At 40.0% G+C, this 12,512-nt stretch overlaps 1 protein-coding gene across 1 annotated transcript; it reads left to right on the top strand.

The window, feature by feature from the left end:
- The first annotated feature begins 3,699 nt into the window (after positions 1-3,699).
- LOC108796978 (retinol dehydrogenase 7-like) lies at positions 3,700-10,446 on the top strand. Its single transcript, XM_018568546.1, has 6 exons — positions 3,700-3,789; positions 4,144-4,188; positions 4,321-4,651; positions 6,789-7,047; positions 8,775-8,938; positions 10,196-10,446. Exons 1-6 carry the CDS (start codon positions 3,700-3,702, stop codon positions 10,444-10,446), a joined length of 1,140 nt encoding a protein of 379 aa, XP_018424048.1.
- The last annotated feature ends 2,066 nt before the right edge of the window (positions 10,447-12,512 follow it).

The raw sequence follows: 12,512 nt of genomic DNA, 5'->3' as shown, positions 1-12,512 counted from the left end.
CATTTGGTTTTCCTCCTAATATATTACAATCTATTAGGATATGTTAAAGGATAAAAAAATGTTTCATAAAGGGCTTAATTTATAAAACTTCCACCATGTATAGTCGGGCGGCACCATGTATAGCACGGCAATAGCACCCCTAGATGGCACTGACAAGTATAGGAATTTCCTATACTTATAAATGAAGTCCTAATTGTTATAAATGAAGTCCTAAGTGTAACGTTGGTATACAATATATACCTTCTTAGAGTAATCTGGCATAATGATAGAGGTTAAAAAGTAGCCAGTAATCCATCAGGAACACAGAGCGCACATTAAGTTGATGAAAGACTTCTCAGACTGGGGAAAGGTTCTTAGAAAAGCCAGGTAGTTGATTTGGAAAAATGGGACTCTGGACAATTACTGAAGTTAATACCCTGAATAGCTTTGCATAACAATATTTATAATTAACCCTCAGCCCCTCCATCCCTGAGGGAGATGAGATGCCTGTGAATTAGTCTTTACTAATAAGGATTAAGTGGCTACATAATCTGGACAAGGATATATGACGTACCAAAGCGGACACTGAATAGTCACAACATGCATGGGAATTACTTGAGGCCCAATGAAAACGACATTAAAGTCAAGGGGAGAGGGAAATTTTCTTTTTATACTTTAGAAGTGATGCCTTGGAAAATAGAATCTACATTTACATCAGTGCAGAAGAATTTATCAAAGTCCACTATGAGCTAAAAGCATAAGCTGCTCTCCTATCCTATTTCTGGTGCTTTAAAATATCCTGGATTTACAATGTGGCTGTACAAAGTAAGTACATTGTCATAACCAAATCCTGCTTTGTTGCTTTTTTATTACACAAAATAATAATAGCAGATATAGGCTGCCCATCTTATTTACTTATGACTTTTTCATAGACAGATATTTTGTTAGACATTGCATGATTTACACCTTATTTTCTGGTACGTTCTATGTATTTATTAGTTTACTAGGAAAACAATACTATTCAACATAAATGTAGCAGTTGTAGTAGCAATTGTACGTATTATATATAGCAAGACTAGTAGAAGCATCAGTAGTAGTAGTAAAGGAGCAGCAGTTTTTGCAGTATTTGTACTATAAAATAGTAGCTATTTAGCAACTGTAGTACTAGCAGTAGCTGTACCAACAATGGTAGAAGTATTAATAGTTTTGGTTGTAGTAGCATTGTGGCTTTAGGTAATTAGCTACCTAGTAATAGTAGAAGTAGTTTTAGCAACAATGGTTGGAGCTTTGGTTAGTTGTTTTAAGAGTAAATGGCTGCTGTAGCAATAGTATTTGTTGACTTAATACTATTAGTTGTTGCTGTTGTTGCAGCAGTAGCCTTACCTCTTATTGTTTTTGTTAATGTATTAGTAGTACAAGTGGTTGTTGTTGTAGAGCTGTTAATTGTTGCCGCTGAAGGAATAGTAGCAACTACTGTTGTAGTAATGGTGGTAGCAGTACGAATTTTTGTCTGTGGTAGTTGCAATAAATATAGGTACCAACATTTTTTAGGGCTGCACAGACAAACTAAATATTTAGTGCTTTAACTCTTATGTTCAGGCGCCAGACCCAAGCTTGCAATGTGTATCTAAAGCCTGCCATAGATGTACACATTTCAGTGAAAAGGAAATAAATAACAGATTTCCCAGCATGCAGCCAGGTTCAGTTGCATTATATTATTATTGCAAGCAATAATTATTTTCTGATATCACCCACTAAGGCTGTCAAAAGCTAAGAGATCTAATAGGCACCTGAAGGATTTTTCCATTATAGAAAACGCCAAGGTGTGCCCGAGTCTTTTGTGACACTCATTCCCAATTCATTTTGATGCATATGCAGTTAACCAAGACTATATAACCATTGTCATTAGAAGAGAATGTAGGGCCCAATATCAAAAAGGAAGCACGAATGATAATTCTATTCCGGTGCTATAATGTTGCACCAATCTCTATTGAGCACATAGACATTAATGCTTAGTCTGATATCCCAAGGGTATAAAGTGTTTGTGCGCAGCTCTTTTTTTTATTTTTGATTCACCCTTCTCATTCTCACTATCGAAAGTACCCATACATGTGCCTCACTATCTGCAGAGGTCTGGTTGCTATATGTATATATATATATATATATATACTGTATATATATATATTTTAGCACCACCTTTCCAATACCATTTGACATCATGTATGTGATTCCTCTGAAATTATTATTATTCTGTTTTCCCCCCACACAGTACTGGCAATCAGCCCCTACATGAATCTTCTACATCAGTTAGTTTGGAGATGACCCTATTCATTGCAGATGTGGTGTGATAAAATGTACATGTATTACAATGTGCTGGCTAGATGTGCTAGGGTGCCATTCAAAATGAATAGTACCCCAAGGCACCACACTTAGCTTTGTGCGGTACCAATGCTCGAAAATGGCCATTGGTAGATAAGGTGAAGCTGTGTTTACTTTGGATACACTGTATAGTCTGTATAACAGGAATTTTGCTGGCATATGTATGATTGAAGTAAAAGCTGCTTTGCCTTATTCATTAAGCTTATTGAATATTCCCTATGTAAAGTGAACAACCTCACTGTGCTTTCATAAAGATAAAAGCCTTATTCAGTAATATGGTCAAGCCGAGTGAATGACCGACCTAAAGCGAAGTGAGCCGAACACTGTTCGGCTATTCACATAAGGCTGGTACGGCTCATTTCAGCAGGACCTGTAGCGAAAGAATGACCACATCGGGTGGCTTCGGGTCGGCCGAACATGCCCAGCATGTTCGGCCTACCCGAAGTGCAGAAGGAGTTCGACTCAGCCGATCCAACATTTTGATCGGCTAAGCCGAACCTACGGCAGGCTACTCGCTGTGTTCGGTCTATTCTTATAGATGCCGAACAGCAGTGAGTGAATAGCCAAATGCCGCTGAGCGGCATTCGGCTCGGCTGTTCTACTCGGTCCCTCTGTGGGACCGAGCAGAACAGAAAAAAAGTAGAAAAAAAAATAGAAAACGATTGTGCGGAGCTAGCAGTGACAGCTAGCTCCACCCAACTGTTTTCTATTGCTAGATTCCTATTGGCTATTTCAATTTGCAATAGCCAATTGCAAACTAGCTATTGTACCCGCCCTCTGCTGCTGTCAATCACTAGTGGGGACCTGATGGAGAACTGCAGCAGTGGGCGGGTACAATAGCTGGTTTGCTATTGGCTTTTGCAAATTGCAATAGCCAATAGGAATCTTGCAATGCATTCCTATGGTGTCAGAATAAAAAAAGCAGTGTTTCTCTCCTGGGCGGCCGGGAGCGCCCAGGAGAGTTAGGCTGTCTGGAGATCAGTGTCCCTGGTTAGCTGGTAACCAGGGACGCTGATCTCTCTGCAAGTGGCCGGAGCCAGCAGTAACATCACGGCTGGCTCCGCCCAGCTGTCAGAAACAGGCTCTCACCCAGCTTTCACCTCGGCTCAGTCAAGATCACTTGTACAAAACAAGCGGTGGCTTCCCTGCTGTACATTTAGCTCTGCTTGGCCAAAGCAGGGCTAAATGTAGAAAACAACTACCCACCAGGGCATCGGGAGATATCAGTTCTACACCCCTGCTGCCCCTGCTTGGTTGACCTTGTGGGAAATCCGGCCCTGGGTGGTGGCGTTTGTAAAGTGAGGTGGAAACGATAATAATAGCAAGGGCGAGATTTCTAGAATGTTGGTAAAACGAGTGTCAAACCTGGCCAGTCAATTAGGGCAGCCCAGGACTCTGGACCGAGGAAAAAGACTAGGAGTAGATGACGGAGTAACGAGGGGAAACACTGGCGCTGTATCGCTGGAGGAGGTCACTATGTGAGGTCAGTCTGGAATAATGTGTAAATATGTTGTTCTTCATACTTGCACATTATGGCAAAATCTCTGGGGGATCCTTTCCTATTTAGTTTTGCTTTTTGGTTGCCTCTAGTTTTGGAATGGGATGTTCAACAGGTTCATATCGTTGTGATGGCCGGGTGTTTACAAACTTTTGACCATGTAGCGTAAGACAAAGAACCATCAACCTGACACTTGTGACATCAAATGAAACAAGTCTTATATACCTAATTTGAGTGAAAGGAACTTTATATGGCAATCTAGGTAATTATCATTTCTGTCATTTCAGCAGGGAGAAGAAGAACATGAGGATTTGCTTGAAAGATTTAAAGAGGTAACTGTAGCAAATACAGCACATTCAACAAAACAACTAGCAGCCTTAATGATACTAAGCAGCCATTAGAATTTTGAAAATAGTATTTTCTGCATGGATAAATTAGCTGACTTTTACATTATTCTCTTGTAGCTGTGGATTGTTCAGCCAGCATTGATGGGCATTGTGACCTCCGTTGTAGTGTTATTTGTTTGCTGGACCATTAGAGACAGTGTGAAAATTAAAGCTATTCCTGAAAAACACGTCTTTATCACTGGCTGTGACTCCGGCTTTGGAAATTTACTGGCTCAGAGGCTTCATAGGAAAGGATTTATCGTCATTGCTGCGTGTCTAACAGAAAAGGGATGCGAGGACTTAAAAGTGTGCACGTCTCCGACACTGAAAACAGTCATACTGAATATAACCAATCCCAAGAGCATTGACAATGCCGTGGAATATGTCGCTGCAGAGACAGGCAATAGAGGTATGGTGTATTTCTTAACTGTCAAAGGGAAACTCCATCCAAAATGTTTTTTCTATTTTGTGGCAGGAGCATAGCATTGTTAGTATACAAACCTCTGTAAATCCTATTATTCTTACTTCGATCTCTGTGTCTTTTGTGCATTTCTCCCGGATCTATGTAGAAGCCCATCATGAAACCACTCCTGTACTTTGTCTTTGTGCAGGAGTTTCCTGTAATACAGACCAGTCATTGCTGCTCTCTCTCTTCTTAAAGGGTGATTTGACTTGTCTGCGCCCCCTCCCCCCCCCCCGTAGTTTTCTAGAGGCAGCCTGTAGTGGGTGGGGCCTGCTGGGCCCCTCCCACAGCTATACTCCCCACACAGAGTATGTGTAATGATCTCACTGCTGCATGGTAATATCTGGGTTTCCAACGGCATTTGGTGCACACAAGTCAGATTTATATCTTTTAAGCCTAATGAGGAATATATTTATATAAACATTTGTGAGTCTGGAGTTAAGTTTTACGGCGCAATAGAAATACCAATAAGAAATAAAAAAAGAGACACTAAGCTCTGCTGACTTTCTTTAGGTGGAGCTCTTTACATTGCAATGTTTGCAGCAGAACTCAAGGCAAAAATTGTATTAACCCTTGCAGTGGGGCTACCCCCACACTGCAAAGTTTAACTGTTCCCAACCAAGAAGTCCTTCTTTCTGCAGTTCTGTCCATGCTCCTCTGCATACAGCTGCAATCCTCTCCCTTTGTGGCTCTCCTCCTGGTCTGTATTCTCTGATTGTATTTCCTCCTTCCCTGTGCACAGGTGGGCAGGGCAAAAGTCTGGTTCACGGATTGCATTCAATTACATTCTGGCTATATACACCTATATTCCAAATTTGCTGGAGAGGTAAATACAATGCAAATACTTTTTAATGTGGCCTATATAATAACCAGAAGATCATTACAAATCATCCTCTTAGTGTACCACGGTGTCATGATAAAAGATTGCATAAATTTTTGTTTTGTAATAGTCGGTAAATAGTCATTAAATGATTCCTATACATCAAAAAACTTTTGGGCTTGGGTAACCTTACTGAGCATTGTCTCAGTCCAATCATTTTGAAATACGAACATCAACTTGCTCAGAAAGAGAGTTAAAGAAAGAGGCTCAGAATATATTCATTGGTGAAGGATCGCTTTCTTCCCCACCAAAAATATAATATATGTATATATATATACCCTCGAGTATGTATACTTTAATCACAATAAAGGTCTTTATCACCCTTCATTTTTTATTATTTTGTGGAACGCATGTTTGGTGTTTATTATGATTTTACCTTGTACTCTACTATTAGTCTATGTTACTTTATCGTTTCTGAGTCATATTCCAAATTGAATTGCGGGTTATAGTTATAGATATATTGTACATTGTGTCACTTTTTCAGCTCTGTTGAAGGTTCAGCTCCTGAAATGCATTGGATTTGTGTATAGTTTTCTACATTGGAAAAAAACTTGTATCTGGCCTAATATACTGTATCATGGTGTGGCACTTCAATTGCAGATTTTCTCATTAATAAAAATATGGCAAAGTTTCAAATCCTTTCCTACTCTATCCAAAACTATAAACATAAAAAAAGTTATAGCCTGCAATATAAATCGTATTTAAAGTAATTGCTCAGCCAAAATGTGTTCTTCTGGGGTTTTTTGTTTTGTTTTGGATAGAGTGGAAAAGGGTTAGCTCTCTTGTCAGGTTTTACTGCCATCTATGACTCCATTAGAGAGATTTACTCTTACTTCCTGTTCCTCTGACAATGGTTACACCAGGCAGGAAGGGAGAGTAAACTTGCAACAGGGACACAGACAGCAATAACATGCTGACAGGGGTTCTAGCTTCCCCCTGCTCTAAAAAAAAGGCCATTTGTATTTTTGTCTTTGTTGCCGTTGAAAAGTTACCATCACTTCCTATCTGGTGAAACCTTGTCAGCGGACCAGGAAGCGAGGGGAAGTCTCTACAATGGAGCCTTGAATAGTAGTAAAGCCTGACAGGGGTTTCCACCCTTCACCACTACATCCAAACTGGCTGGATATACACTTTAATGTTTTGTTATGGACCACATAGTTAGATTGCATGGTTCAGTGCTAACATGCGTATGTTCTCACTTAGGTTTGTATGGTTTGGTTAACAATGCTGGTAGAGCCACTCCAATTGGACCAACAGACTGGCTGGACATGGAAGACTTTCACCGAGTTCTTGACGTAAACCTCATTGGACTTGTTGAAGTCACTTTGAAGTTTTTACCTCTTTTAAAAAAGGCCAGAGGAAGAATTGTCAATGTAGCCAGTGTTATGGGAAGATTGGCCTTTGGAGGAGGTGGCTACTCCCTGTCAAAGTGCGGTGTTGAATCATTCTCAGACAGTTTGAGGTAAGTCACAGCTTGATCCCATGTTCTTCTCTAATCCAGTGATCATTTTGTTACAATACAACACTAATACCAGGAGCCAGCTAATGATATCTCACCAATGCCTAGCACAACTGAGGTTAGGTATGGTTCAAGTTGACCAAAGAAACTATCGTCAGCTGATGTGCCCAGTTACAGTCAGATTGAGAATGACTGTATGTCTAAAAAATCACCAGATCATTGCAGACATCCACTGGCTACAAGCTTTGTTCGGCCGAAAAATTGCTGACCTGCTCCCTCCATAAGCTGATCGAGGGATGCCAGGCAAAAAGGTCCCAACAGGGGCACCCACTGTGTAAATTTCGGCCAGTTCATCTGTAAATAGCCGAAATTGGTATCATGTGTACCCCACTTTAGTTTGGACAAACAGTGCGGCACAACTAGTTTACAATGAATAATGGAGATCTGCCAGCACAGTACAGACAGGGTTATTAATGGCAAAGACTATTGCCCAGCCAGCACAGTACAGACAGGGTTATTAATGGCAAAGACTATTGCCCAGCCAGCACAGTACAGACAGGGTTATTAATGGCAAAGACTCTTGCCCAGCCAGCACAGTACAGAGAGGGTTATTAATGGCAAAGACTATTGCCCAGCATTCTCATAAACAGGGAGAACTAATTAGGATTTTTAGCAAAGATTATCTCAATACCTAAGCTGCAATATTTAAATATATGTGTGAATGCGAACATATACAAAATATGAAGTAGGCTTTATCCCAATTTGGCTTCAAAAGTGGAAATACACTTTTAGTATTTCTGTAACTGCTGATCTCCTGGGATTTTCAACACAGCAATCTCTGTGTAAAAAAACAAAAACATCTGGCGAGTGTTAGTTCTTCCATCAGAAATGCTTTGTTAGGTCAGAGGAGAATGGCCAGACCGGTTCATGATGACTTGAATAACTTAGATAACCACTCTTTACAACTGTGAGCAATAGAGCATCTCAGACACAGTACCAGTCGAGTCTTGAGGTGGATGGTCTTCAACAGTAGGAGACCATGTTGGGCTGGGCTCCACTTGTGTCACCAAAGAACAGAAAGTTGAGGCCGTAGTAGTAGGCACAGGCTCACCAAAACTGAACAGTGGAGAAGTAGAGAAAAGTATCCTGGTCTGATGAATATTGATTTGTACCAAGGTACACAGACAGTTGTATAGTTATCTAAATCCAACAGAATACTTTTAGATGTTGGTTGGTAGACTGGCAGATTTATACACATAAACACACACACACACAGGTTGAACTGGAGGGACTTGGTCTTTATTCAACCTCACCTACTATGTTACTATGTAGATTTACAGCAAGAATATGGAGCTGGCAAATGTTCCCAAGCTCAATGATGCAATTATGTCAGCATGGACCAAAATCTCAAAGGACTGTTTATTGAATTGGGAATCAATGCCACAAAGAATTGTGTTTGGTTAGAATACAAAGGGAGACAATACCCGGTATTATTATAGTGTTTCTAATACATTGCTCAGTAAGTAAACATTAGACTGTTGGAGTCTGAAACTTAAAAGAATGTGGTCAATGGATAACTTTTCTCTTCAAAAGGCACATAGGCATGTAAGCCTATTTATATATACAGCAGGTACCGTACATGCATACTATATATCAATGTGTGCACGATTATGGGCCTGAAACATACATATAACTCAACTGTCCCCTCTGTCCTTTTTTCTATTTTTTAGGAGGGACATGCAGCACTTTGGGGTGAAAGTCAGCATTATTGAGCCTGGTTTCTTCAAGACTGGAGTAACTAGCCTTGAAATAATAGAAAGGGATCTGCATAGATTATGGAATAGACTAACACCGGATGTCAGATCTTCATATGGAGATAAATACTTTGAAAATTGTAAGTAACTATTTTGTACTGGATATTACAAAACACATGCATTATTCAAGCCTCTGTTATACTATTAAGAGAACTAAAGCCAAACCTTTTTTTTTTGCCTATATTCCTCTTTTGGGTCAAATGAGTATGTTTACTAATTAACTCCTGTGACCCAAAGTCAGCATCTAAGGAGCTATTGCCCGCTATATGTTAAAAGTGTAGAGCAGCCGTGAAAGATTCCAACAATCTTGTCGGGATCCTGAGCCAGATGTGCCTTTCCCTCCCATGTCTGTCCTTCCAATGAGCGCTTTTGGAACAGAGAGGGGAGGGGGAATCCCTGCTGGGAGGTAACTCTACAAAGAGCGGTTTGTGAATGATCAGTGTTTAATCTTTAGATCCAGCATGTGACATCTGCAGTGTCCCACACTGGCTCTAAATATTGGGAAGAGTATATTTTGCTTTCCGAATACTTTTCCTTTAACTAATAACTGATACTTCCCACATTCAAAGCAGAACTCTGAGCAAAAAGCTAACTAGACATCTGTCATTTTTGGCAGGCAAAAGACCAGTACTTCTGTAAAGAAACCACAAATCTGAAATAGGAAATATTTAGGTCGCCGGCCTAACTATAGACTCTGCCGGGTATATGTAACTTGCAAAGCTGGCCAAACAAAATAACAAAATAAAAAACCTTTAGCAGGTAAAATATTTTACAGTTTAAATAAATACAGTATATGTTAACTATCCTAACTGTCTATAAAATTCTGTTTAGCTGGACTTAAATCCAGAAACACCCATGTCAGCTAGCACAGTCAGCCGAGTCTCTCCAATGCTGTAAAGCAATACAGTTTAGTCTCTGACTTACTTCCCAACCTGTTAAATGGACAATGGCACCACCACACTGATGTCATCATCACTTGGTCATTCTGCCCTCTCCTCCTGTCAGTAAGCTTCCAGTTTTAGATTGGCAGTATTGTGCAATGCAATAGAGCCTGACTGGGCCACAAAGCTGACCCTCCCTGTGTAAGAACTGCTGTGAGATGGATTACAATAATCCAATGGAAAGACAGATTCAGGTACATGACAATTTCAGATAATGCCTTCTGGCTTCTATACTTTGGGGCACTAACCCAGAACATGGCATGCCAATGAAAGCTGGTGAACAAAATAATTCTCAACAAGACTATACGTGACAAATCTAGTCATCTACAGGAGCAGGATTACTAACAGAATTCAGTCTATTCCAACACTAATACCACAATTGTCTCTTTATCTTAGATTTGAAAGTTCAGAGATTATCTATGAAGACACTTTGCAGTACTGATATCTCCAAAGTCACAAACTGCATGGAACATGGTCTGATAGCCAGGTACCCACGGACGCGGTATGGTGCTGGGTGGGATGCCAAATTATTCTGGCTCCCTTTGTCCTATGCTCCTGCCTTCATTGCTGACATCATGTTACAACTCTTATTACCTCGACCAATTTGCAGCAAAAGGACACTAGCCAAAAATCAGGTTGATGTGTAAATGATTAGATTGTCTCTTCATGATTTACATAACATTTCTTTTGGAAATAAATGTCATGTCATGATGTTTTACTGCTTTGTGGAGTCTTCTCTTTTCATGCGGTAAATATGTAAAATAATGAAGGACCTAAAATGTATAAAGGTGGTAAGGTTTTGGGAAACTGTTTTAGTTGTTTCAGTTATTTCTAAGTCTGGGGCTTTTTACTTTTATAAATATATATCATTATATATATTTTATGATTTTTTATCAATGATAAAAGGAAATCTAAGCAAAAATGTAAAAAGATGTACATGTTACTCTAATAATGAGAATTCGGCACCCTCCACCAGCCGGTCACACTATAAGGATAAATATGAACTAAAGTAATATTGTCTAACTACAAGTGTCATGTGTATTCTTACTTGAATTTTAGTGACCTATGTGTAGTTCTTCCAGATCCGGTCAGTATTCTATCATAAGACAACTCCTGTACTTTGTCCCTGTTCAGGAATTTCCTGTACAAAAGAACAGTCAGATCTACTTTATCTCCTTGTGCAGGGGGACTGATCTTGTATCCACCTTCCTTGTAGTTTTCTGCAGGCAGCCTCTAGTGGGTGGACCTAATGGGTCCCGCCATTAGCTTGCTATTTGCCATTAGCTATACTTACCTGAATAACTGAATGTGCCGAACCTAGCTTGGCACATTCAGTTATTCATTTTTTCACGTATACACACTCACAGTGGGTGTACATTCCAGTGCCTTGAAGCTGTTAGCTTGCTTATTGGCGCAGTTCATTTATATATACACTGTATATTTTATAGCTATACTTACCTGCTGCTAAATAATTTTCTGCATCCAACACTTACTGGTGTGCTGGACATGGGAAAGACTGCTGGTCAGTTGTGTGTCCCCCTACTGCTGGTCAGCAGTGTGTGCCCCCTTACTTGTGAACAATGGAGAAGTTCCCCCCTTACAGCTTGTCATTAGTGTGTACCCCCTTGCTGTTGGTCAGTGGACTTTCCCCGTTTTTGCTAGTCAGTTGAGCAGTGCGCTCCCTCCTGCTGGTCAGTAGAGAAGTGTCCCCTTGCTCTGGTCAGTGAAGAAGTGCCCCCCTTGTGGCTACTAAGTGAAGAAGTGTATTCCCTTTTCTGTTGGTTAGTGAAGATGTGCCCCATGCCCTTGCTGCTGGTCAGTGAAGAAGTGCCCCCCTTGCTGCTGGTCAGTGGAAAAGGGCACCTCTTGCTTCAGGTAAGCAAAAAAGTGCCCCATTGCTGCTGGTCAGTGGAAAAGTGCACCCCCTTTCTTTTGGTTAGTAAAAATGTACCCTCGTTGTGAAAAAATCATATATGAGCTATGTGATTACAAACGTAAAAGTGGAAAAAAATGCAAACATGTTTTTGCAGATGTTAAGTAGAAAATTCAGAACCTGAAGAATAGTTGGGTGTATCTTCAATCAAATTTCGATCTGAAAGCAACATAGCATAGCCATCAAATATATAGAACTGAAAAATTTGGGGGATAAACAGTATTACACATAACAATATGATCAGAGGATCACCTGATATAGTTTCAGGGAAAAATAGGAGAAACTTACAGGTCTATTCACTAACGGGTATATTCACAGGTCTATTCACTAACGGGTAAAGAGTTTGGAGAAAGCAGAAATGAAAAATGTAGTCTAAAATTGCTGATTTGGAAAACTTTTCCAATTCAGGTCACTTTCCAGTTCAGCAATGTTGTCCTAGATTGTTTGCTTCTCCTGCCTTCTCCAAACTCTTCACCCTTTTGTGGATAGCCCCATTAATATCAGATAACAAATCATATGTATGCAATCGATGTATGCTAAATGAGTCAAAACCAAGAGTTGAGAACTACTAGTAGGTTAATTTTCTGGAATATACAGTATATGAAGGTAATGGTAATGAATAAAGATGGCATGGGGGTATTTGTAATCTCTATACAAAATAAGAAATAATGACATCCAGTATATCAGTCCCAGATATTTGTTTTCATTGTACTTAGAAGGTGAAGGACATGGTTCTGTGGGCAATCACTCACATGAATAAAGCTATTACATACTGCACAC

This window comes from Nanorana parkeri, unplaced genomic scaffold, assembly GCF_000935625.1.
Source record: "Nanorana parkeri isolate BGI_ZX_2015 unplaced genomic scaffold, ASM93562v1 scaffold1206, whole genome shotgun sequence".
NCBI classification, from domain to species: Eukaryota; Metazoa; Chordata; class Amphibia; order Anura; family Dicroglossidae; genus Nanorana; species Nanorana parkeri.
This window is presented reverse-complemented; position numbering and strand designations above follow the sequence as displayed.

What these genes read in the sequence shown, in the direction of transcription:
- LOC108796978 (XM_018568546.1), top strand. Translation starts at nt 3,700, where the DNA reads ATGTTGGTAAAACGAGTGTCAAACCTGGCCAGTCAATTAGGGCAGCCC. An exon ending in GACTAGGAGTAGATGACGGA is followed by an intron (nt 3,790 to 4,143) that starts GTAACGAGGGGA and finishes CTGTCATTTCAG; the next exon opens with CAGGGAGAAGAAGAACATGA. An exon ending in TGCTTGAAAGATTTAAAGAG is followed by an intron (nt 4,189 to 4,320) that starts GTAACTGTAGCA and finishes ATTCTCTTGTAG; the next exon opens with CTGTGGATTGTTCAGCCAGC.